This window comes from Microtus ochrogaster, chromosome 4, assembly GCF_000317375.1.
Source record: "Microtus ochrogaster isolate Prairie Vole_2 chromosome 4, MicOch1.0, whole genome shotgun sequence".
In the NCBI taxonomy this organism is placed as follows: domain Eukaryota; kingdom Metazoa; phylum Chordata; class Mammalia; order Rodentia; family Cricetidae; genus Microtus; species Microtus ochrogaster.
Genome location: NC_022011.1, coordinates 14,492,221 through 14,517,047, shown reverse-complemented (window position 1 = coordinate 14,517,047; position 24,827 = coordinate 14,492,221). Strand labels below are relative to the sequence as shown.

Sequence of the window (24,827 nt, the reverse complement as noted above, 5' to 3'; positions counted from 1 at the left end):
GCTGTGTTGGGCTATGAGATACCCGATAGGACAGTGAACTCTCTGACTTATTAGGATTTCACTTTTCTCTAAGCCTCAAATGGGCAGCTCCTCCTTCAACCAAGCTTTCCTTAGGGCTTTTTCTTGGGACGGGGGACCTCATTAACGTTGGAGAGTGAAGTGGACACTGTGAATCTGTAGAGTAACCATGACAACAAGTGTGGTTGGGACTGAGAGCCAGATTTGATCCTCCTGTAACACAGTAACAAAGCCCCAAGTACTTGATTCTAATTATATCTTAATTGTTGCTGGGTTTTCTTAAAGGACCAAAAAGTCAATTCTTTTTTTTTTTTTTTTTTTTTGGTTTTTCGAGACAGGGTTTCTCTGTGGCTTTGGAGCCTGTCCTAGAACTAGCTCTGTAGACCAGAGCTGGTCTCGAACTCACAGAGATCCGCCTGCCTCTGCCTCCCAAGTGCTGGGATTAAAGGCGTGCGCCACCACCGCCCGGCAAAAAGTCAATTCTTAATAAACAGCTAAGGCCATGAATAACACCTTTCCAAACAGACAATTTTTATTTAAATTGTAAAAAATAGTAATTCCAAACAAGAGTCTCCACCAACCCCGTGACAACTCACCAGAGAAGGCCCTGCTTCCTCCTCCCCCTCCTTGAAGTCCCCTGTGCCTAATCAACAGCCCGGAGCAGCACCCTGCACTACTGCTAGCTTTTCCAAAGAGGGAGAACAGGGCAAGGCTCACCACCATTGGAAATTGCCTGAGACCAACTGAAAGAGTCCAGTCTGAAATCCCAACTGTTCCTATGAAAGTCCCTCTACCGGTGACATGTTGGCTTGGGGCAGGAGCAGGGAAGCTGGGACCAGAACAGCCTGTGGGCTCACTTAGCTTCTCCGGCAACAAAGACAATCTGTCGCTTGTTAGGCTTATACTGTGGCAGGTTGGAGGCTGAAGGTCTGTTAGTGCATTTAGTGCTGGGTGAGAAGGGTGGCCCAGCCTGGGATACTGAAGTCCTCTGGTGGCAAGGCAGAGCCATGAGAGCCCACATCCCCCATCACTTTCTGCTGAATAAGGGGGGTGGGGAGGATGTCCCCACTGCTGGTTCTTGGCAGCCCTTCTGTGCCTGCTTGGGCCTGTTCCTCGGGGGTACTGGAGAGCTTGAGTCTAGTAAGATTGGGGGTGACCCTGTGCTAAGACCCAGCCGCAGCTCAGGCCATAGCATGGCTGGTCTAAGAGTAGCCCCCGGCCATCTGACTTGTAGCCGCGTTGCTGCCCACTCCTCGCCAGGCCTGGAAGCTGAAGAAAGCACTCACTCCATAGGCAATCATCACCAGGCAAGCAAAAAACTGGCAGGAAAGAAGAAAAGGGGCCAAGGTGGTCAGTCAGAGAGAGCAAGGGAACCATATGGGATCAGCGACAGCAGACCAAGTGGTCTCCTTAGGTGGACTTGGGGATAAATCTTGGGTCAATCAGAACCATTTGTTCTGACAGCCACACCCCTTATGCCCAGCTACACACACCACACAGCTGGCATTATGTTCCAAGGGTCCGGGCAACGGAATCACACAGGCCAGACATGTCAGATGGTACCAGGGGCAACCAAGAGTGTCCAACTGCTCAGTGTAACAGTGACTATGGGGTAACTTCACACACTTCACAGGGACTTAATGTCCACAGGAAACATTCAGGGCTGGGGCAGGTGGATCTCTGTGAGTTTGAGGCCAGCCTGGTCTACAAGAGCTAGTTCCAGGACAGGAACCAAAGCTACAGAGAAAACTTGTCTCGAAAAAAAAAAACAAACAAAAACCATTCATGGCTAGGGCTCAGAAGTAGAGTGTTTGCCCAGCCTCACAAGGCCCTGTGAGGTTCTAGGCCCAGAACTGAAAACATAATAACAGTAACAATACTCAAAAGGAGTTTCCTGAACCAGTTCATGCTCTGTATGCTGACCTGTGTTTTCTGCAGCTTAGACTCAGTTCCCAAGAGTGAGCTCACTAACTTTTTTTTGGGGGGGAGGGTGGAGTGGGTTTTGAGACAGGGATTCTCTGTAGCTTTGGAGCCTGTCCTGGAACTTGCTCTTGTAGAGCAGGCTGGCCTCAAACTCGCAGAGATCTATCTGCTTCTGCCTCCCAAGTGCTGGGATTAAAGGCGTGCGCCACCAGCGCCCAGCGAGTTCACTAATTTTAAAACCTCTCTTAACCGGGAAGAGGGAAGACACCAAGGGCTGCCCATGTGGTGTGGACATGACCACAACTCGGATTTCCTTGTCTGAAAAGAACCAATGGGCTCCGACTCTAGGGCAATGTACAGGGTCTTGTGGGCAGAGTGCGAATGGCCGTCTGACACAGCCCGAGTCTAGACTTTCTGTAGGAGAATACAAGTCAAAACTGCAGACAGAACATAGTGATTAACAGCCACCCCAGGTGACGTGAAGCAAAACGAGTGTGGCTCAGCAATGATCCCAGGTGTCCAGGTCCCTAAGGAAAACTGAGTGACACTGAGCGTCCGGGAACCTGTGAGCACACAGGCCCGGGCTGGTGGATCCCCTGCAGAAGGCTGGAGCCTCAGCCTCGGGAGCATACTTACAGAGGCAGCCGAGCGCTGGTTATACGGCCGGGAGCCCTTGAGCGACGTCAGATCAACCGCTGAGGCACAAGTGATAAAGGCAGTAATATAGAGAACCGTGGCGGCGACGAAGAAGACCATCAACTGTGGGGCAAGGGAAAGCAGCCGTAAAACATCCACAGGGGGTATCCCCACCCCAGGACAGTGCCAGGCTACCAGGCCACTCCTCTGCCATGGTAACAAGCCACTCACCTCCAACCAGCTAAAGAAAAGCAGGCCACTCAATACGTGGCACGCGGCCATAGCCACACCCTCCCTGTGACCACATCAGCACTTGGCCTTGCAGCTGGCCCTAGGATAAAGTCTCACATCCCTCTCACCACCAATGCGAAAAATCCATGACTCCCTTTGGCATTATCCTCAACTCAGGGAATCTGTACAGAACACCAAGGAGACTGGGCGTGAGTCTCACTGGTAAAGCATTTATCCCGCCTTTGTGAGGTCCTGAGTTTGACCCCTAGCACCATCAAAACAACAAACAAAAAAACCTCCCCTTGAGGCTGATGCTGGACAGTGGCAGCTCCCCAGGACCAGGTACGTGTGAGGTTTCTAGAACCTTCCTCGCCCAGTTCGCTAGTCTACCTTGCCTGGCCCTTTCAAGGATTGGTGGTCTCTATACCAGAGTTGCGGGATCATCACCCAGCTCCTCTCCCAGCTCAGCCCTCCCTGCCTGGCACAGAAACAGAACCCAGCTGGCCTCCTTCATGGAGCGCTGTACTGGAACCCCATTCTGGCCTCAGAGACAAGTCTCCTGCCGTGTAGGATTCTTCCTTTGGGGCCCAGGGATATTCAGAGGGAGTCTGACCCTTAGTCAGGAGTCCAGCCGCCGCCACCTCAATCCCAAGTCATGTCCCCAAGTACAGTGACCACTGCATACCCTGCCAGGCTCTGGCCAGTGATACAAGATCTAACAAACCCATTCTGTCTCTGCATGACTCACGTTTCCTCTGGTTAAACAGGCATTGAATTGTACACAATCGCCGCCTAGTCCCAGCCTCGCTTGCCTTACAATCATGTGCCTCTGTGCTCACTGAAAGCCTCAGACCCAGCTGCATGGGTGTTCCGGGTTCCAGAAAGAAAAAAAAACGAACCATTTTCTGTGTCTGGCCAGGGTGCTTCCTCCAGTCAGAGGAGACCGGCCTGAGATAAACCTGAGGCACCCATCCTCTCCAGGGCTGCAAGGCCTCCTGGAGACACTCTGACCACCCTCAAAAAGGTACAGTATCTGCAAGGGCATCTTGCAGATCCACTCAACAGCCCGTTGTTGCTGGTCCCTTCCCAGGGCAAAGTAGGGCATCTACTTAGATCATAAATGTGTCTTTCCACCCCAGCTCTTCAGGTAGTGAAGAGGCAAGAGGATCACGACCAGCCCCCCTCCACTTCACATTTATGGAAGGTCAAGGATCACTCACAGGCAAGAGGGCTTAGCCTGGAGCCAGACTCACCACCAATGGCCAGGGCACCATGTACAACTTCATGTGCAGCTGAAACAGGTAGATGATGAAGAAGACGATTGTCAACAGCCAGAGGAAGACAGCGACAAACATGACCCAGCCATAGGCAGGGTACAGGTGGTACGGCGTATCAGCAATCAGGGCCCATACCAACAAACCCAGCACCTGTGGAAAAAAACAGGGGCGTCTCAGAGCCCCATAGCTCTGGCCGGAGGCCCAGGCCTCCTTTCTTGTTAACTCAAACAAATCTTGGGCTGCTAGCAAGATGGCTCAAACAGTAAAATGCTTGCCACGAGCCTGGCAACCCGAGCTCGGTGCCTACAGCTCGAGGGCGTAAGGAGAGATCTGGCTACCAAAAGTTGCCCACTGACCTCCACTCACGTGTTGAAAAAGCATTTTTCAAAGAAACCTTGACTTGCCTCCTGCTGTACACCTCTGTGCTGGGGATCTTGTCTGGCCGCTCCTCTGCTTCCTCAATCACTGCTGTGCTGTGACAGAAGGCCCTTCCAAGTCCCCAGACACAGCCATCCATGTGGGAACAGTGTCTCCCATAGAGTGTGTGGTCTTTTACACCACTGCTCACCACAACAGTACAGGACCTCCGCTTTGTAACAAACAAGGGCACGGAAGCCAATACCTGTAATCCCAACACAGGAGGAAAATACAGGAGACTTGAGTTCAAGGCCAACATCTACCTAGTGAGTTATAGGCCAGCCTGAGACATGTGAACCCAGCTCAAAACAAAACCTCTGTCTAAAAAGGGGGGTGGGGAGCTTTGAGAAAGCTCAGCTGGAAACTGTAGCTGAGCTCACCTCCAGAACCCACAGTGGAAGGGGAGTGCTCACTCATTCCCAAAGGTTGTCCTCTGGGGGCTGATGAGATGGATAAATTTGCCTATTTGCAGATAAATTTGCCTACTGCCAGGCTTGACGGCCTAGGGTAAACTCTCAGCTTCCATGCTCACACACACGTATACACTAAAATGTTAAAGTTTAAAAACTTTGGGGGTTGTTCTTTTGATTTTGTTTTGTTTTGTTTTTGTTTTTGTGACAGGACCTTATTCTATATCCTTGGCTGGCCTGGAACTCACCAATTTCCTCCCGCCACTGCCTCCTGAATGCTGGGGTTAAAGGCATAAGCTACCAGGCCTGGCTTTAAATAAACTTTTAAATGAAAAAAGGGAGGCAGAGGCAGGTGAATCCCTGTGAGTTCAAGGCCAGCCTGGTCTACAAGAGCTAGTTCCAGGACAGCTAGGACTATTACACATCCCTGTCTCGCAAAGCCAAAGAGAAAGGGAGAGAGAGAGAGAGAGAGAGAGAGAGAGAGAGAGAGAGAGAGAGAGAGAGAAGAAAAGAGCGTGAGAGATGGCCTGGGGGAGAGAGAGAGAGAGAGAGAGAGAGAGAGAGAGAGAGAGAGAGAGAGAAGAAAAGAGCGTGAGAGATGGCCTCGGGGGTAAAGGCACTTGCCACCAAGCCTATGTTTGAATCCTGGGACCCACATGGTAGAGAGAACCAACCCCTGCAAGTTGTCATCTGATACAAGCATGTGTACATAAGTGTATGCACATATGATAAATAGTGTGTGCACATAAGATAAATAAATAACTGTAATAAAAAGTAGTCTCTGGACAAAGAAAAAAAAATCCCATTCCCAGGACATCCTCCATACCAATGGGAACAGTCTCTGTGTTTTTCTTGGCTCAGTAGAGCAGAGACTGTCTCCAGGGTTCTGAGTCCTCCAGCCTAATGCTCCTCCCCCTCCACCGGCCCTAACTCCCAGTTGTCTCCCCTACAGGTGTTGCCATCTGGCCTCACAAAAGAAGGTCGAGCAATTGCCGTTACAGTGTTCCCCCGTAGCAAGATAGCTGGACATCCCTGACTGTGCACGCTGAAGCTAACAGAATGGACTTTGTTGAAAACCTGTTTCCCTTCCCGCCTGTGTAACTTTCCCCTCACAGCTGGTCTGGGCTTTTCACCTCATTTGATTTCTTTTTGTTTTGTTTTAGTGTTTTTTTACTTGTTTGTTTGTTTTACAGTCTCGAACTCACAGAGGCCCACCTACCTCTGCCTCCCGAATGCTGGATTAAAGGTGTGCCACCACCACCGAGCCTAATTAATTTATTTTTTATTTTATGTGCGTGCATTCGCCTGCATGTCTATCAGTGTGAAGGTGTTAGATCACCTGAAACTGGAGTTACAGGTGTTATGAGCTGCCATGCGGGTGCTGGGAGTTGAAAATGGGCCCTCTGGAAGAGCAGCCAACGCTCTTAACCGCCAAGCCATCTCTCCAGACCCCTTCATTTATAATAGTGCAGGGACCACACCCACCTCAGGCAGCTCCTCAAAGCTGGAAGTTCAGTTTTACCCAGGAGCCTGTGTTTCCTTCCCCTGGAGTCCCTACATAGGCACCAAACCCAGAGAGGTCCACACACAGACTTTTTGTAGGGCGCAGTCCAAGGAGCCTGGGGGAGGCCCAAGGGAAGTATCACGCCATGGCTGTCCTCGGCCTCCCCAGCCCCTTTGCTGGCCGAGGATCTCTAGGTTGGGGAACACGCACTCCTGTCTGGAACTCTGGGTATAGAAGTCTACTGTAGCTCTGGAGAAAGAGGCTCCTTTGCTAAGACACAGGAGGGTTGTTCCTCCTTCTGCTTGCACACATGGAAACTAGTGGCTCCGGTCCAAGGGCGAGACCACTTTTGGTCAGATATTAGGAGCAACATTGTACTCTGGAGGCTGGTCTTTAGGAACAAGTCCCTGGCCCTGGCTATCCACTTTGCTGACAGGCCACTTGCAAGTTCCCAGGCACCTAAAGAGAGGTCCTCACCAGAGGGCTCAGGACCCAAAGGTGGGGGCCCTGCCAGCCACCTCCTTTTAAAACACTCCACCAAAGATCCATCTCAGGGAAGTTTCTTTTTGGTTTGGAATACGCATTTGCAGGGTAAGGACAGATTCTGCTCTCCCAGCTGGTGTGAGCCCCAGACACCCCATGTCACAGAGCATCCTCCCATCTGTTCTTGCTTCTGACCCTCACAAGCAGGCCCGGGTGTTGGCCCCTGTGCCCACTTTACAGCAAGAAAAGGGACAGAGTAGCAGGGCCTTCCTAGCCTGTGGTCACTTGTCAAACTGACAAAGCCCTCGTTGAACTACAACAAGGGCCAGGGAGAGAGCTCAATAGTCGAAGGCACTTGCCACCAAGTCCGACGACCTGAGTTAGATCTTCAGAACCCACACGGTGGGGGAGAACTGACCCCTGAAGTTGTCCTCTGGCCTCCACATATGCACTTTGGTGTGCCCATGCATGCCCCCCCCCAACACACACTCAGGACAAGATATCTTGGACTAGGCTCCACACACCTTCTTCCCTCTCTTCCTTCCTGTTTCTCCCCCGACCCTGCTTCTCTCTTTCTTGGCAAGCTCTCATTAGTCCAGAGAGACTTTGAACCCCTACTTCTGCTTCCCAAGTACTGATATCACAAGCATGTGGCACCTCACCTGGCCCCCACACACCCTTTACCCCCCAACCCCAAATCACTGTGCCTGAAACAGACACACTAGAAAGGCCACAAAGCCCCAGAGCTGGGTGAGGTCTTTTCCATCAGGAGAATGGAGACTCCTTGGAATACCAGCTCAGGCAGCTTCCCGGGTAAGAAGCAGGAAGGTGAGCCTGCTAGGTCTGTCTGCTCTTTATATGAAGTAGGTTCCAAGTCCCTCACCCTGCCGCTCGGTTGTCTGGTTCCTACTATCTGAAAGGAAGGTAGAGAAGGCATCCGAGTGACAATCCAGAAAAGGCCATGTTTACACGCGTGCCCTCTTCTCTCCAAGCCATCTTGCCAGGTTCCCACAAGTACTCGGGAGACATACTACGCACTGTAGGTAAAGGGTGGGTGAGCCTGGGACCCCACTCTGCCTTGACAGAGCTGTGACAAAGGAGTTGCTGGGGGGGAGAGATGGATAAAGCAAAAATGTGTCAGCCCCTACCAAGGGCAGGGATGTAGGAACCCACGAGTCCCCACCCTGTCTGACTCCACCCTTCTTTTCCAGATCAGCAAACATGTTAGAGATAAAGCAGTAGATAGGTAGGAGAATTTGTGAACCTTTGGGCTGTTGTGCCTGGCCCCCGAGCCCAGGCAGCAGACTTGGTTTCTACTCTAGAACGAGGAAGGTCCATTCCTCTTTTAGAACCCAACAAACTGGTTTCTCGTAAGCCATCAGCCTGGGTATTTCACTGACCCCTCCACTGATGTGGGTGGTCCTGCCAGGGAGGTTTCAGAAGCTGCAGGACCCCCTGGGACTCACTGAAACGCCACCTGGTGCAGATCCCACTCTACTGGAAGCACCAGAAGCCTTGCCACAGCATGGGCTCCACTCTTCAGGGATAGCAAAAAGCAGCAGGTTGCTGGGAGCAGAGAATCAAGAGTCCCCAGTTCTACTCCCTGACCCTGTGACCTCCCCCCAGAACTCTGGGTCCAGCACAGGTCTCCCGTAGCTCAGATGTCCCTCTATCGTGACCTGTCCCTGGGTGCCTCTCTTCACAACCCTCTACCGCGACACTTCTGTGTCAGGGTGCCCCACCCTCAGGGTGCTCCCACACCAGCAAGCTGTGCCAGATCAAAAACATAAACATAAGCATGCTCACATAGGTGTGTGGGAACCAATGCAGGAGGGGAAGGGGCACCAGAAGGAAGATTAGTTGTAGATATCGGGCAGAGGAATTCCCCACTGGCAAAGTAACCTGTGATAAGGTTTAGGGAAGTGAAAGTGGGGACAAAGAGAATCATGGGGGACTCCAGAAGAGAATGCAATTCTACCTCTGGCAGTCTGGGTCACCTTGACCTCTGTGTCCATCTACCCCCGACTTTCTAGACAGTGTCAGACTCAAGCCAAGCCACCGTGTGGCCTTGGGAGACTCACACAAGCTTTCTGTCCTCGTCTGGGGCGCACAAAGGAGTTTTCTATTGGGTGAGAGGTTCAGGGACAACAATGCCTACCCTGATGCCGGGCAGGTGGACTCTGGGGCCATAGGAGGGGTGGGAGGGGGGGTGTGGTTATGTGGTTTAGTTAAACCACAGGAAAGCGAGGGCAGAGCGAGGGAGCTTCCAGTAAGGGAAGCAACTAGACCTGGAGGTTGACACTAGGTCCCAAGGGCTGAGCGAGGCTTCTGAAACAGGAAAGCATGTTACTGGTGGACTCGCAACCCTGGGGAGCTAAGGGCTGCTGAGCGGCACTACGCACGCTAGACAAGGGCTCTGTCCAGAGCCACTCCCATCAGAGCTGCTGAGTCTTGAGGGAATGTTAGAAATTGCTTGCTTGTTTTTAATTATGTGGCATCTCTAGTGTTTAAATGTTAGCAATTAAGCCAAATGTTTTAGGAAGAGCAAAGACCAATCTTCCGGAGGTGATGAGTGGTGCTAAGTTTTCCACAGGCCTCAGTGGCTGCTCCTTACTGCACTTCCAGGAAACTGAGGTGCAGGGTGGCTGTAAGACCTTTCTTGGGGTCCCCCTCACTCAGGGCACAGCTAGGCAGCTGAGGACATGCAGAACTTGGCCTAGACTGGCCTGGCCTAGCCCAACCTCCACCCCCATCCTGGCCCTTCTCCCTACACTGAAAGGGACTTTATGGGGACAAAAAGTCACCCATTGTGTCCCAGGAGACAAAGGGGCAAGAGACAGAGGCTCCAGGCGCCTGGGCAGGCCACACCACTACCACACACCACCCCCTCTGTGTCAAAGGAGGGCTGGGGGAGGCACCTTGGAATTCCTGCCCTAGATATGAAGCATTCTAGAACGCGGGGGCCATTCAAATCCCAAGGAAGACCAGGAACCACCCAGCTGTCCCCCTCTGTATCTGAAGCAGACACACAAGGAATTCCACGGAGTCACTCAGCCTGGGCACACTCTCCCGGGGCCAGTTCTGTGCCAGGCGGTTCCAGGTGCACAGAAGGCAGCAGGGTCGTGGGCAGCTGGGCCTGGCCTGCAGGAGCCCGCCTGGGCCTTGACTAGCACTGCGGGATTCCAGATGCAGCCTTCTCTATGCCACCTGCCATTGGCAAGTCCTAGGTCTAAAAGAGAGTGTTTAAAATCTGGAGGTACAAAGGTATACACAAACACACACACACACACACACACACCAATGGCTGAGTCATATGGACCTGAAATATATTCAACTACATGATCATCCTTGAGAGGTAGAGGCAGGAGGATTGCCACAAGTCTGAAGCCAGCCGGGATTTCACAAGACCCTGTCCTGTCTCAATAATAACAGCAATAATAATAAATAATTAAATGTATTTTTGTTATTATTATTTTGTAGGAAAATCTGCCCAACATGAACTCAGACTACTGCTCTCTGCAAGAAGCTCTGCAGGTCTCCTTCTGGTCCCATTCAGGTATGCGAGGCAGGTGCAGGATTTGTGACTCCCACCCTCCCTCTGTCTCTTCTGACTCCCCAGCAAGAGGCAATGTGCCCAAAAGAGTTTCAGAAATTCACAGCACCCAGTCTATGTTGCACTCCTCCCTCTTCCCCAGGGGGTTGCATAATACCCCTCTGGGTCTTCCCAACACTAGAATCCAGCCAGCCATGAGGGCATCTTAGGGAGTTCTCATTCTGCTTGAGAAGGCCCAGGTAGAGCCCTTGTACGTACTGCCTCAGCATCCAGCTAGCCAGGCCCTTCGCTTCCTGGGCCTTCCTCTCTCCGGGACCAACTTTCAGCCCATTTCACAGAAGGAAAACTGAGGCTCTTTTAGAAGATGAGGATCTGGCCTAAGGGACATGGATATGAGGGGTTGCTAGACAGCCCAGGGATAGACTTCCTTTCTTGTAGTACTGACTCCTGGGAGGCAGGGACATTGTCTTGGTAACTAGTGCTTGGAGGAACTGTCACTGCCGGGAATGCCTGAGCTCTGGAGCTAGCACAGCCTGTGAATCTCTCAGCCTGGTGAAGTCTATACAGATGGGCAAGGCCTTCCTCTTTTCCTGGGGGTGGCCCGAGCATATCTCTCTGGACTCCATTCCCAGGAGGGGCTGGTGCCAGGCACGCTCCACACACCCCAGGCTGACAGAAGTTCATCTGGTGTCAGATACCACCCAGCCCTGCCATAGCTGAGCTTGAGAGCCTGCCTGAGACCAGGTCCCGCCTAACCTTCAGCCCAGTCCTCCCTCGGAGACCCTGGTGTGCCACCCTGCCTCTCCTCCCTGAGCAAACAGGAGGCACTGACCCTGCCCAGCAGCAAAAGCCAGAGCCCCATACTGTCAGACCCAGGGCTGGGTCAGTGGCTGCCAAGGAAAACAGGCCCCCACCTAGGCTCACAGCAACTACAAAGACAGCGATCAACATAGTCCAGCCACCGCAGCCCGATGGCAATTGCCGACCACACAGGATGACTCTGCAAATGTGAGCTGGTCCCTTCCTGAAACAGAGGTCACTTTCTGCTTATAGACTACTTGGGAAAACCCCCAGGTAGTCCTGAACTCACTGTGTGAATCTGAGGGTAGAGCCTTCCCTCTCTGACCCTGACAACCACACCCCTCACAGCTTTTGACAGCCACAAATGTATAATTCCCAACCTAATAACATTTTCATTTCTTTAGAAAGTTTTTTTTTTCCTGGTTTTTCAAGACAGGGTTTCTCTGTTTAACAATCCTGGCTGCCCTGGAACTCACTTTGTAGACCAGGCTGGACTTGAACTCAGATCTGCCTGTCTCTGCCACCAGAGTATGGGATTAAAGGTGCCACCACCAACCAGGGGAAAAAAATTCTTAATGGTTGTTCATTGGTTAATTTTGGTTTTTAGAGACAGGATCCTATTACTTAGCCCAAGATGGTTGGTACGCTCTGTGTAGACCAGGATGGCCTTGAACTTATTAATCTCCTTCCTTAGGCTCCTGACCGTTGGGACCACAGGCATGTGCCAATACGCTCCACTTGCTATATAATTTTTAAATAAGTATTACAGGGCTGGCAATATGGCTCTGGGTAAAGGTGCCTGTAACCCACTCTCATGACCTGAGCTTCAGACTTGAGACCCACGTTGTAAAAAGAGAACCAACACCCACAAGTTGTCCTCCGGCCTCTTGATTCATAGAGTAGCTTGCCTGTGACTTACACACACACACACACACACACACACACACACACACACACACACACAGCAATCTTTAATTTAAATAATAATTCATTTTATTTAGATAGTTTTTGTTTTTTGCAACAGGGCTCACTATGTAGTCTTGTGTGGCCTGGAGATCACTATGTAGGCCAAGCTGGCTTCAAACTCACAGAGATCCGCCTGCCTCTGCCTCCTGAGTGCAGTGTTGGGATTAAAGTAGTAGGTCCCATGCCTGGTGCAATTTATAAATTATAAAATTTTTTCCTAAAAGCATGTTGCTACAATGATTACTGCTAATCTCTTGTTGTGTTGACTGATAAACCAAGCTTTACCACAGCTGAGTCTGTGCAGAGCCGTCCCTAGGGCACAGCCCAGCCTCAGAATGGGTCCTTGTGGGAAAAGGTGACTACTGCAAGGTAGTCCACTGGACAACTGTCGAGGCCGTCTCCTCAGCATGCTCTCCGGCTATGATGAATGCAGATGGCCAAGCTCAACACAGACCTTATTAATGACATTGAACGGTGGAAAGGTCTCAGCTTGACTCAATTTTCAGACACCAGAAAGAAATAAAGGCGGAGGGGACAGAATGTCCCCACACACAGACCTGCCACCTCTGCCTATCAGATTGGAGTGCGTCCAGAGTGTGTCATATCACCAGCCAGGGTGACCATGGGGCAGGCACCTACTGGAGAGGACACAGCTGTGACCTTCATGGAGGACACTCTCCATCACACTCCAGATGCAGGGGTGGTGACACAGGCCTGTCTTCTCAACTGCAAGAGCAGTTAAGGCTAGAGGGTCCTAGTTCAGGTCCGTCCTAAGCTACACAGTGAGTTCAAGGCCAGCCTGGGCAACTTAGGGACACCTTCTCTCGAGACTGAAAAGAGTAAAAAGAAGGCTGGGTGTGTGTTAAAATGAAACACAACAAATACAGAGTGTGAAAACTGCAGGTGGACAGCCCGATCGCTACCTTTCGCAGCCTGGGTGGGGTGGGGTGCACACACACATACCGTCTGACCCTGGGATCCCTGGGGTTCCACTTACAGAAAATGCCACACAGACACCAGTGGCACGTGCAAAGTCACGCACGACAGAGGTGTGGAAATAACAAGGAATGGGAATTCAGGTGTGTCAGGGCCCAGCTGCACCACGAGTTGCTACAGTCAGGTGAGTGTGCTCCCTGCTAAGAAGAGACCTGGAGCCTACATCTCTTAGCTGTGCTTCTGAGCCCCTATTTTAGAAATAAAGACTCTAGGCTGGGCAGTGGTGGCTCACGCCTTTGATCTGCCAGCACTCAGGAGGCAGATTCAGGCTGATCTGTGAATTCGAGGCCAGCCTGGTCTACAGAGTGAACTCCAGGACAGACAAGGCTACAAAAAAAAACCCTGTCTCGGAAAAGCAAAAAACGAAACAAAACAAAATGCAATGGTTGGCTGACCTGTAGAAAAACTGAGACGTAGCCAAATGAACGAAGGCCACAATGACACTGTAACCGCACCACAGAAGCTGCAGAGGCATTGTGTCACAGCGACCCACACATAACAGACACACTGTAACTCCACGGCTGGTGTTCTAATGCTACACTCATTTTACTGTGTGTGCACATAGGCATACACATGGGCATTCTCGTGCCACGGAGCCACGGAGAGGTCGGAGGGCAAACTGCCAGTCAGTCTGCTTTTCTACCACGTGGGCCGCCAGACTTGGAACAAGCTTTTGCCTGTTGTGCCATCTCACCTCTCCCTCCCCCCACCCATCAGTGTTCTTTACATGCATAAAAAAGGGACTGAAAATATCCTAAAACAGTTGCCCTCATAGGGGGAGGGGCTGGATCCAAGAACAACTTTAGCTCTGGTGGCACAGGGTCTATGCAGCCCAGGTTGCTGGCCTTGAGCTGCGTTGGGTTTCTTCAGTCTCCTGAATGCTGGGTTACACACACACACACACACACACACACACACACACACACACCCCTACCTGGCTAGCATTTTTCTTTGTTTGTGTTTTTGTTTTTCAAGACAGGGTTTCTCTGTGTAACAGTACTAGCAAGCTGTCCTAGAACTTGCTCTGTAGACCAGGCCTGCCTCTGCCTCCCAAGTGCTGGGATCACCACACCTGGCCTTGTTTAAGTCTTTTTTTTTTTTTTTTTTTTTTTTTTGGTTTTTCGAGACAGGGTTTCTCTGTGGTTTTGGAGCCTATCCTGGAACTAGCTCTTGTAGACCAGGCTGGTCTCGAACTCACAGAGATCTGCCTGCCTCTGCCTCCCGAGTGCTGGGATTAAAGGCGTGCGCCACCACCGCCCGGCTTTGTTTAAGTCTTTTTAAAGGAGGATATTTCCATACGCTCATTAGGTAATTACAAATAAATTCCCAAAGTTGTTACACTCTTGCCCACCAGCAAGGAGGAGTGTGGCAGGAATCAACCACACAGAGCACTGTGGCTTCATCACGGGAACCTGCAGGCTCCACTCAGACTACCAAACAACCTCAGGTCAATCAGTACTAAGGGTGCCCCCAGTACTGTCACCCCAACTCCACCTGCCACTGCTCGCATCTGCTCAGCAACACAGCAGGCCCTTCTCAGAAGTCAGAACTCTTGGGCCTTGTCCTATCCCTTCATGGAGAAAAAAGCCTGCCTGCTGGGACTGCCAGTCAGCCAAAATCACCAAGAAGAGCTTCCTCATGTCCCCAAGAGTGAAGGATGAAGGAAGCCTTGAGCACTGAGCTCCTTGTCCCCAGAAACAGTTAAACTTGCCTAAGGGCCCTAGATGCTAGGGCCCAGTGAATCCTGTCTTCACTCTGCCTCGTGCCAGGCTAAGTCCTTGGTGGGCGCTACTTCTCCACCATCACTGTTTTACAGACAAGGGTATAGGGAAGTGGTGAATTAAGAAGTTCCCTAGCATCCCAAATTGAAGAAGGCAGAGTCTGAATTTGAACCCCAAGACCTCGGCTTCCAGGTCTACTATCAGTCAGTGTTTTCAATGATACCCTGGAGCACTATGGTGACAGAGGAGGTCTCTAATCTGTTTGTTTACTTAAAAACAGACCCTTATGGCTGCTCCCAATCCTAGGAGGAAGGCTAGGAAGTGCTCACTGCCCACGTCCCCATTCCCACAAGGCATTCATCAGCTAGTCCCCAGCGTCTAGTCTTGAGCACCAGGGCTTAATCCACCATCTCACCTAAATCCCCTTCATTCCCCTCTCTCCTAAAACAGGGTCTACTTAGCTCAGGCTGGCCCCAAATCCGTGATCTGAGGAGCACCAGAGTTATAAACCTCGCTAGAACCTTCTTCTGAAACCCCATCCATCTAGACACTTTTAAGAGCTCACCTCTGCCAGGAAGCCCTCCCCAAAAGCCTGGGCAGAGTCTTCCTACCTGAAGTAGTTGTCCTTCTCTGGGAACCCTCTAGGAACCCAGACTCCCAAATAAAGGCAACAGGAAACATAGCTGGAGCCAGGCCTCAGATGGTCAGATCTGAGTGCAAATCCTACCTGTGTGCAGCAGCCTGGCCAAATGCCACTTCCCCACCCCACCCCCGTGTGACTTTGCTCAAGTGCCTCTGTGCTTATCACCGAGTCCCAGGTAGGACCATTCTTTGTCCCAAAACTGGAGTTGGGGGGGGGGGCGGTGTTAAAATTAGCAAAAAGATGGGCACTCCATCCCACGTTTTTCAATTTTTCTAAAGTGGTTAGGGTGTACCATGGGCACCTCCTGGCCATGCACACAGCCATCCTTCCACTTGCTTGCCACACAAAGAGCAGTAGCACACAGCACTCTGGTGCTTCACGACTAGAAGAGTTGTCTCTAGGTCACACTTGCCTGCCTATTTAGAAGCGAGCTATGAAGATTCGTGTTTCTCCTTTTACTTACATTACTAGGAAGCTCAGGCATGAAGATTTTACACTTGCAGGCTTCTCCAAACCATCAGGTTTTAGAAATACACTAACTCTTCTGTTTTAACCATTAATAGCGCCATCTGATATTCTGGGGCTAGAGGGGGATGGGTAAGGTTACAGAGTATAAAGTCCATCAGTTATCTGTACGCTGAGGCAGGTTCACAGATGAAGAACAATGTTTGGCTCAAGTAGCTTGGACTTCCTCCTCACCCACCTTTCCAGCAGTGCAGGACATCTTGGGGTACAGAGCAACTTGGGGAGCAAAGAGCACCATCTCCTTAGTTACTGCCCCCTCCAAACAGCCTTCCCTGATCCCCAGGGGCAGACACTAGGCAGGGAGCCTCTCCCACGACCTCTAAAGTGCCACACCCAAATACTACAAGAGCAAAGCAAAATATTAGAAGTCAGAAAAACCACTCCCAGAAGGTGAGTGATTAGAAAGTAGTCTCTGAGCCTGTTTTTATCTGTTGAGAGGAGAAAAATCCAGCCAGACGTAGTGGCACACACATTTAATTCCAGCACTCAGGAGGCAGAGGCCGGTGGATCTCTGTGAGTTCTCAAGGCCAACCTGGTCTACAAGTGAGTTCCAGGACAGTTACACAGAGAAACTGTGTTCTGAAAAACAAACAAACAAACAAAAAACGACAAAAAAGATGCCTAGCCAAAAGGTCTAGGCTAGCCTCCAGTGTGCTATCGTGGCTTCCCAGTAGATATGGTACCTGTCTCTGCCCCTCCCCCATCTGGGCCCCAGCGGAGTAGTAGGTTGCCACAGAAACATCTGAGGGAACAGTGTCTCAGACAAACAGACTGGTACAGTCTCCAAGTGAGGTCTGTGGACCCAATATGGGGAAGGAGCTAGGGAGTAAAAGGTACCTATCACCCCCCCCCCATGTCTCAATGCTCCCAAACCTCCAAGGGTCACCAACACAACCAAGACCCCAGTTCTGGTCCTAAATGCGTAAGATGTAGACCAGATGCTTGCTGATGCTTCAACTGCTTAGCCTGTGAGCTACTCTCCCGACCTCCACTCAACTCTGCCACCTGCAGTTCCTCCACCATTCCCTGCACTACCCCAGGCTCCCATTCCAGGGATGGCCCCCTGGAAAACAAGCTTTCTAGTTCCCAGGGAAGCCTTCTAGACTAGACCTGTCTCCTCTCTGTCCCTTCCACAAGCCACCACTTAGCTCCTCTCAGGCTAGCCCAAAGCTGACCCTCAGGGGTGGGGTTAAAAGAGTCCAAATAGAAACCCCTGGCATGGTGGTGCCAGGGAATAATTGAAACCCTTGGAAAGATGTAGTTCAAAGCTAGCTTCGGCTACACGAGGAGTTTAAAGGCAGCTTCAGCTACAGAGAGAATTCAAGACCAATCTGGACTATATGCGACCCTGTCTCAAAACAAATACAAAACTGAATAAAACAAACCAAACAAACAAATCACCAAGAGCCTAACACTCCCGGGTTGACAATGTCTACTGTTGAAGATTTAAACTGGTCCCATCATGCCACCCCTCCCCAAAGTCATCAAAACCAAACAATATCCAAAAAGCATTCTGGGAGAATTTTTTTTTTTAATGCAAGTTTCTTGTTGCACTTCCGGAGATTCAAAGAGCAATTTCACATTTTTTCCGGGGGTGTGGCCCGGGAATCTGAATTTTAAACAAACCCAGGCAGGAGATAGGGGAGGATGGAGAAGATGGGTGAGGGCTCACAAGGAAGATCAGAAACCCAAAACCAAGGCAGGGGCCCCAGGTGGAGGTGGCCGCTCCCCTGGAGAGTAGGCAAGACCTAATCTCTGCAGAGGGCCTCTGGACTCCCCTGCCTGGCTCTGGGTGTGCCTCCTAATCTCACTTCCAGAACCACCCTATCCCTCTGCCAGTCAGTGGACCTCGATTTTTGGAGACCGCTCCCCAGGGGCAGTCACAGGCCTCCAGACCCTCATAGGAGTGTACCGTGAAAAGACCGCTTACACCTCAGATTGCACCCGGTGGGAAGGGGCAATCCTTGAGTCCGTAGTTGGGGTCTGCACAGAGATCCCGGGGTGGCAGGCACGTGACTTCTGACCTCCCCAGAATCTCCACAGCTCAGAGCAGGAGATTCGACCCGCAGGCCCTGGGCAAGTGCCCCGGAGGGAGCGCACGCGTCGGGGCCACCAATGCGCTGTCCTTCTCTGTCCCGGACGGCCGTCCGGCTGCCTCACTGGCCGGCTGGAGCCGGTGGGCAGTGGACTTTTGCTCGGCCGAGAAGGCCTGGGCCGGGTCCCAGAGGGAAGGGGGCAGGGCAGAAGGAAAGGAACAGACTGGCTGACAGTTGTGCGCGGCGATCTCAGCCGCGGCTTCACCGCAGGAACCACCAGGTAGGGCGTGGGGTCCCCTCCACAGAAGTCTTACTGCGCTCTCAGGGATACCACACGGGCGCCCTGAGGTGCGAGGTTCCAGGCGATCTCGAGGGACGCGTCCTGGGGGTCCCTGGAGAATACCCCATCCCGTCACCGAGCTACCCGGCTCACCAGCTGCAGTAGCGCAAGCACCCCGAGGGCGGAGCGCACGAAGCCCAGGTCCGGGCGCAGCGCAGACACCGACGCTCCCACGCCCTGCGCGGGGCTGCTGGTCCTCGTGCTAACTTTCGACGGGAACTCGGCCATGGCGTTCGGGAGCCCACGACGCTCCGGCCGCGCTCCCGGCGCTGCTCCGGGGCTGCAACTGCGGCTCCCGCTGCTGGCTCTGCGTGGGATCCCTGGGCAGATCCGACAGGTGCGCGACGCCCCGCCACGCCACGCCCTAGGCCTCGCCCCTCTCTGAGACCCCGCCCCTTAACCCTCGGCTCGCCGCCGGACAGTGATCTTCAAGTCCTGTTCTGCACATCCATCTACCCGCGACCGACCGAAGGGACCTCGCTCTTTCCCACGTAGTCCTAGGGTGTTGTGTGTCCTTGGGCAACCCACTGCGCCCCCTTAGGAGGAAAGCGGGTCTCTGTGAATCAGCGTCCGGGAAAAGTCTACCCAGACTAGGGGTACTCAGTGGAGAACCGTCCTTTCTAGGCTGTAGGCAGGTTCCTTTCTAAACAGATAAAGCAAACCAGGGAGGTGACTCACACCTGTAATCTCAGCACTCAGGAGGAGTGGAGGAGAGGGGATCATGGAAAATTCAAGTCTAACCTGGCTGTATAATGAATTCCAGGCTTGTCTAGGCTACACGGTGAGACCCTGTCTCTAAACAAACTAACCAACTAAATAACTACTAACACTACCTAAGACAGAGAGGCATAGGATTAATCCCAGCACTGAGCAGTCAGGAGATCACTTCAGGATTATCTTGGGTTACAGTGTGCACTTCAGGAGAGCCTGGGATACACAATATCTTGTCAAGAAAGAACAAAAAGTCAACAACAGCGACAAAGTCTAGTCTATTTGCACACACTAATCCCAGATACTAGGGCCCTAAGGCAAGAGTATAGAAAGTTCAGGCCCTGCCTGAGCTATAGAGCAAGCTCAAAGGTAGGCTGGGCAACTTCCTGGGCTGCTGCTTCAAATTCTTTTTTTTTTTTTTTCCAAGACAGGGTTTTTCTGCATAGAAGGGAACTTGCTCTGTAGACCAGGCTGGCCTCTAATCCACCTGCCTCCCAAGTGCTGGGATTAAAGGTGTACATCAAATTTTTAAAATACAGAAAAGGCTGGGGGTGGAGCTACACGGCAGAATGCTTTCCCTAGTGTGGTGCTGCCGCCACAAGTCTCTGGGTTCGATCCTCAGCACTGCTTGTTGGAACTGACTATCTAGGACTTGGAGATGGCTGGACCGTGGCTCCTTCTCTGTCCTAGAGGGTGTGCCGGTGCTCACTCTGAAGAACTATTTGAGGAGAGCAAATGAGATGTCTGTGGAAACCTGCGACTGTCAGGAAGGGTTGCCCTGGAGATGGGAGGTGATGTTAGATTTCACTGCTGTGATGTGCACAGACACACCTGCTCACATTCTTCACCATTGACAGCTAGACCAGCTCCTCTTGGGTCCCACTGTCTATGTGGGTGGGACAAGCAGTAGGAGATAAGTGATAGACAGGGGGGGGGATAAATTCAGATAGAGACAGCTGATGCCGTGACTGAATCAAACAGGGACAAGACAGAGTGGCCAGGAGGAGATTTTTAGATAGGATGGCAGTCTTTTTTTTTTAAAAAATATTTATTTATTTATTTGTTATGTATACAATATTCTATCTGTGTGTATGCCTGCAGGCCAGAAGAGGGCACCAGATCTCATTACAGATGGTTGTGAGCCACCATGTGGTTGCTGGGAATTGAACTCAGGACCTTTGGAAGAGCAAGCAATGCTCTTAACCACTGAGCCATCTCTCCAGCCCCCAGTCTTAATTATTTAGTTAATTTTTACATACCAATCTCAGTTCCCCCTCCCTCCTCTCCTCCCACTCTCTCCACCTTCCCCCACCGCTCCTCAGAGAGGATAAGGTCTCTGCTGGGAAGTCAACTAAGTCGACCGACTGTCACCTCATTGAGGCAGGACCAAGCCCCTGCTCCCCCTGTGCCTAGGCTGAGCAAGGTGTCTCTCCATAGAGAACAGGTTCCAAAAAGTCAGTTCATGCATTAGGGTTAGATCCTGGTCCCACCCACAGTGCCCAAACCACACCTTTGTCACCTGCATTCAGGAGGTCTAGTTCAGTCCTATGCAGGTTCCCCATGGGATAACTGTCTTAATTAGGGTTTCTATTCCTGTGATGAACGCCATGACCAAAGCAACTTGGGAAGGGTTTATTTGGCTTATGTTTCTACATCACTGTTCATCCTTGAAGGAAGCCAGGACAGGAACTCAAACAGGGCAGCTTCTTCTGGAGGCAGAAGCTGATGCAGAGGGTGTGGAGGGGTGCTGCTTACTGGCTTGCTCTCTCTGGTTTGCTTATCCTGATTTCTTATAGAACTCAGCAACCAGCCCAGGGATAGTAGCACCCACAGTGGGCTGGACCCCCTCCCCCATCCATCACTAAGAAAATGCCCTACAGGCTTTCCTATAGCCGAAATTTATGAAGTCATTTTCTCAATCCAGGGTCCCTCATCTCAGATAACTATAGCTTTTATCGAGCTGACATAAAATTAGTCAGCACAACAATCAAAAATGACCTGTTTCTTGAAATCAGTGGGACTTGAAGAGGCCCCAGTAGGAGGAGACCTTGGAAGGATTTAGGTGAGGAGCTTAGTCTGTGCAAGGACCTGGTGGTATAACCAAGCTAGGCCGTTGGAACAGAGCACATGAGGGTGAGACTGGCCCTGTGGGTAGGGCCCAGATCATAGAGGCTGTGTAGCTGACTGTGCTTACACAAAGACAGTGTCCTACATGCTGGGATTACAGATGAGCCATCAGTGGGATTCTGGTACCCTACCTAGCTCTCTCTGTCTCTGTCTCTCTCTGTCTCTGTCTCTCTCTCTCTTTCTCTCTCTCTGTCTGTCTTTTGGAAGGATATAGTCATGAGCCATCAAATCATATGGACCTTAACTATTTGTTCCATCGCCAGTCACTTAACCATTTGCAAAGATCCATTTTCTTTTTTCTCTTCTTCTCTCCTCTTCTTTTCTCTTCTTTAAGACAAAGATTCGTGTAGCCCAAGCCAGCCCTGAGCTTGATATGTGGTCAAGGATGGATTTCTGGCCTGCTTCTACCTCCCAAGTGCTGGGGTTACAAACACTGGTTTATGCTGTGCAGAGGGTAGGACCCAGGGCCTTGAACTTGCTAAACAAGTACTCTAAAACACTATGCCCAACACACTACACCAGTGACCCTTTAATTTCTTGAAAATTTGTTTGGAACAGTAGTTCTCAATCTTCCTATTGAGAACCTTTAAAACAGAGACGCATGTCATGGTGACCCCCCCCCCCAACATAACATTATTTTGTTCATAGCTGTAATTTTGCCACTGTTATTAATTATAATGCAAACATCTGGCATGCAGGAAAACTGATGTGCGACCTCTGAAGGGGTCGCAGCCCACAGGCTGAGGTTCTAGTTTGGTTTCAGTTTGGAGGTTCTAGTAGCAGAGTGCAGCTGCACAGAGACCCACAAAGGGAGGGCAGTCCTTAGGGGACTGTTGTTCTCTTCCACTGAGTGGGCAGTGGGGACATTCATGGAGCCCTGAGGGAAGAAGGGGGCACCTGCCCAGCCAGCCACATCAACTGAGTCTACCCTGGAGACCCCTGGCAGACCACATTTTTTTTCTTTCTTTCTTTCTTTCTCTCTCTCTCTCTCTCTCTCTCTCTCTCTCTCTCTCTCTCTCTCTCTTTCTTTTTGTTTTTTTTTCTTAAGACAGAGTTCCTCTGTATGGCCTTGGCACACTTTATTCCTTTTGATTTTTTTGAGTAAAGAGTGTCTTGTAAGATTGCTCAGGTTGGCCTCAAATGTGCAGCAGATTAAATCCTCTTCTATTTCTGGGAGCGCTACCACACCTGGAGGTTTCTTTCTTCTTTCCTTCCTTTCCTTCCCAGACACTCTAGTCCAGCTAGCTTTGAACTCACTATGTAGTTGAGCCTTATCCTTTTTTTTTGCCTTTTTTTTTCTTTTTGGTTTTTTGAGATAGGGTTTCTCTGAAGCTTTGGAGCCTGTTCTGGCCTCGAACTCACAGAGATCCACCTGTCTCTGCGAGTGCTGGGATTAAAGGCACGCACCACCACTGCTTGGTTCTAAACTGGTGTGGTGGTGCGAGCCTGTTGTCTCCACCTGGGGTCAGGAGTTCAAGGTCCTTCTCACTTGCCTAGTGAGACCCTGTCTCAAAAAGACAAGACAGGAGGTTTTTAAGATCTTGGGACTTTGACAGAATGTCTGGGTAATGTTGGCTTAACCCTTTACCCACTCAAACCCTTCTCCCCAGTGCACTGGGACCCTTGGGTGCACTCATGCACGCTCGCGCGCGCGCGCACACACACACACACACACACACCATCTAAAGCAGCTACTCTGCAAATGAAAAGTACATTTCAGTACTGCGAGACTGGAACCCAGAGAGCAGTCCAAGCTCAGAACAAAGCTGGACTGCGCCCTTAATTTTATTATGACACAGAGAACAATAAGGGGCTTGTTTATGAGGCCGATTCTAAAACAGTAGTGTGTTTTTGTTTTGCCGTTGGTTTTGCATTCTGTCGTTTTGGTTAATCCCACTTTCATTCCTTTCAAATGGCATCGTGGAGCAGGCTGGGCCAACTGCAGCCACCTCCATCAGAAGACGTGGGAGGGGACCTGAGCGAGGCTGGAACCAGCTGCCCACCCAGGGCCACACCGATGCAGTGACGTTCTGGATGGTTGGAATACATAGCAGGACAGACAGACAGCTGGGGGTGGGGAGCCAGCTCGACCCCCTTTCCAGGGGTGGCCAGCCACTTGATCCCCTTGCAGAACTGAACAGGGTTCTATTCTGGCAAAGCTCTGGGCCTGTTAGGGTGGGAGAGACACTGGGATTCTTCACAGAGCAGGTGGACCTCAGTCCAGGGGCCAGGCCAAATCCTGGAAGGCCTGGATTCCCAACTACATGATAGACCAAGGCAGGGGAGCAACCTAAGTTCCAGGCCAGCCTGGCCTATATGGAAAGATGTTGTCTCAAAAGGAAAAAAAGAAAGCTAGGTGTTGGTGGTGTACTCCTTTAATCCCAGCACTCAGGAGGCAGAGACAGGAGGATCCCTGTGAGTTCAAGGCCAGCCTGGTCTACAGAGTGAGTTCCAGAACAGGCTCCAAAGCGACAGAGAAACCCTGTCTTGAAAAACCTAAATAAATAAATAAATGCATAAATACATAAATAAAGTCAACAGGCCCAGGGACAGTGGCCCATGCCTTTGATTCCAGCAGTCAGGTGGCAGAGGCAGGTTGAGCTTGAGGTTGTCAACCTGGTCTACATAGTGAGTTAGAGGGCAGTCTCTGCTACCTAGAGAGATCCTCAGAAAACAAACTTATAACATCAACAAAACCCTAATTAATTGGTTAATTAAAATAGAAAAACTATTTTTAAAAAAATCAGCAAGGGTTGGGAATATGACTCAGTGGGTCTGTGCTCGCGTGAGGAGCGAGATTCGCATCCAGATAAAAAGCTGGGGAACTGTGGCTTCAACACTTGCAGGTGGACACAGGCAGATCCCTAGATCTCTCTGGCCTAGCCCAGAAACAGGCTGGTTAATTAAAATAGAAAAACTATTTTTAAAAAAATCAGCAAGGGTTGGGAATATGACTCAGTGGGTCTGTGCTCGCGTGAGGAGCGAGATTCGCATCCAGATAAAAAGCTGGGGAACTGTGGCTTCAACACTTGCAGGTGGACACAGGCAGATCCCTAGATCTCTCTGGCCTAGCCCAGAAACAGGCTCTGTTCAGCAAGAGATCTGGTCTTAAAGCAACAAGGAAGAGAGCGACAGTAAAGGAAACCGACGTCCTGCTCTGGGCTCCCCGCATGCGCCATGGTGGGGTCACCTGCACTGTCCAGTGTCTGTACTATACACCAGGCACACACAACAAAAACAAGAAACTAAGCCTGGCTGTGGTGGCGGTCTTTAATCCCAGCACTCGGGAGGCAGAGGCAGGCGGATCTCTGTGAGTTCGAGGTCAGCCTGATCTACAAGAGCTAGTTCCAGGACAGGCTCCAAAACCACAGAGAAACCTTGTCTTGAAAAACAACAACAACATGCCGGGCGATGGTGGCACACGCCTTTAATCCCAGCACTCGGGAGGCAGAGGCAGGCGGATCTCTGTGAGTTCCAGACCAGCCTGGTCTACAGAGCTAGTTCCAGGA

General features: G+C 51.1%; 1 protein-coding gene across 1 annotated transcript; it reads right to left on the bottom strand.

The window, feature by feature from the left end:
- Nucleotides 1-529: 529 nt before the first annotated feature.
- Nucleotides 530-18,811, bottom strand: Pllp (plasmolipin). Its single transcript, XM_005345597.3, has 4 exons — nt 18,574-18,811; nt 4,062-4,235; nt 2,578-2,700; nt 530-1,337 (listed from the first exon to the last, which is right to left on the bottom strand). Exons 1-4 carry the CDS (start codon nt 18,706-18,708, stop codon nt 1,221-1,223), a joined length of 549 nt encoding a protein of 182 aa, XP_005345654.1. The 5' UTR covers nt 18,709-18,811; the 3' UTR covers nt 530-1,220.
- Nucleotides 18,812-24,827: the final 6,016 nt, after the last annotated feature.

Bases quoted from the DNA above. Each gene is read 5' to 3' on its own strand.
- Pllp (XM_005345597.3), bottom strand. From the start codon at position 18,708: ATGGCCGAGTTCCCGTCGAAAGTTAGCACGAGGACCAGCAGCCCCGCG. The intron at 4,236-18,573 runs GTGAGCCGGGTA...TTTTTTCCACAG, and splicing joins TGCTTGCGCTACTGCAGCTG to GTGCTGGGTTTGTTGGTATG. The intron at 1,338-2,577 runs GTAAGTATGCTC...CTTTCCTGCCAG, and splicing joins ACCAGCGCTCGGCTGCCTCT to TTTTTTGCTTGCCTGGTGAT.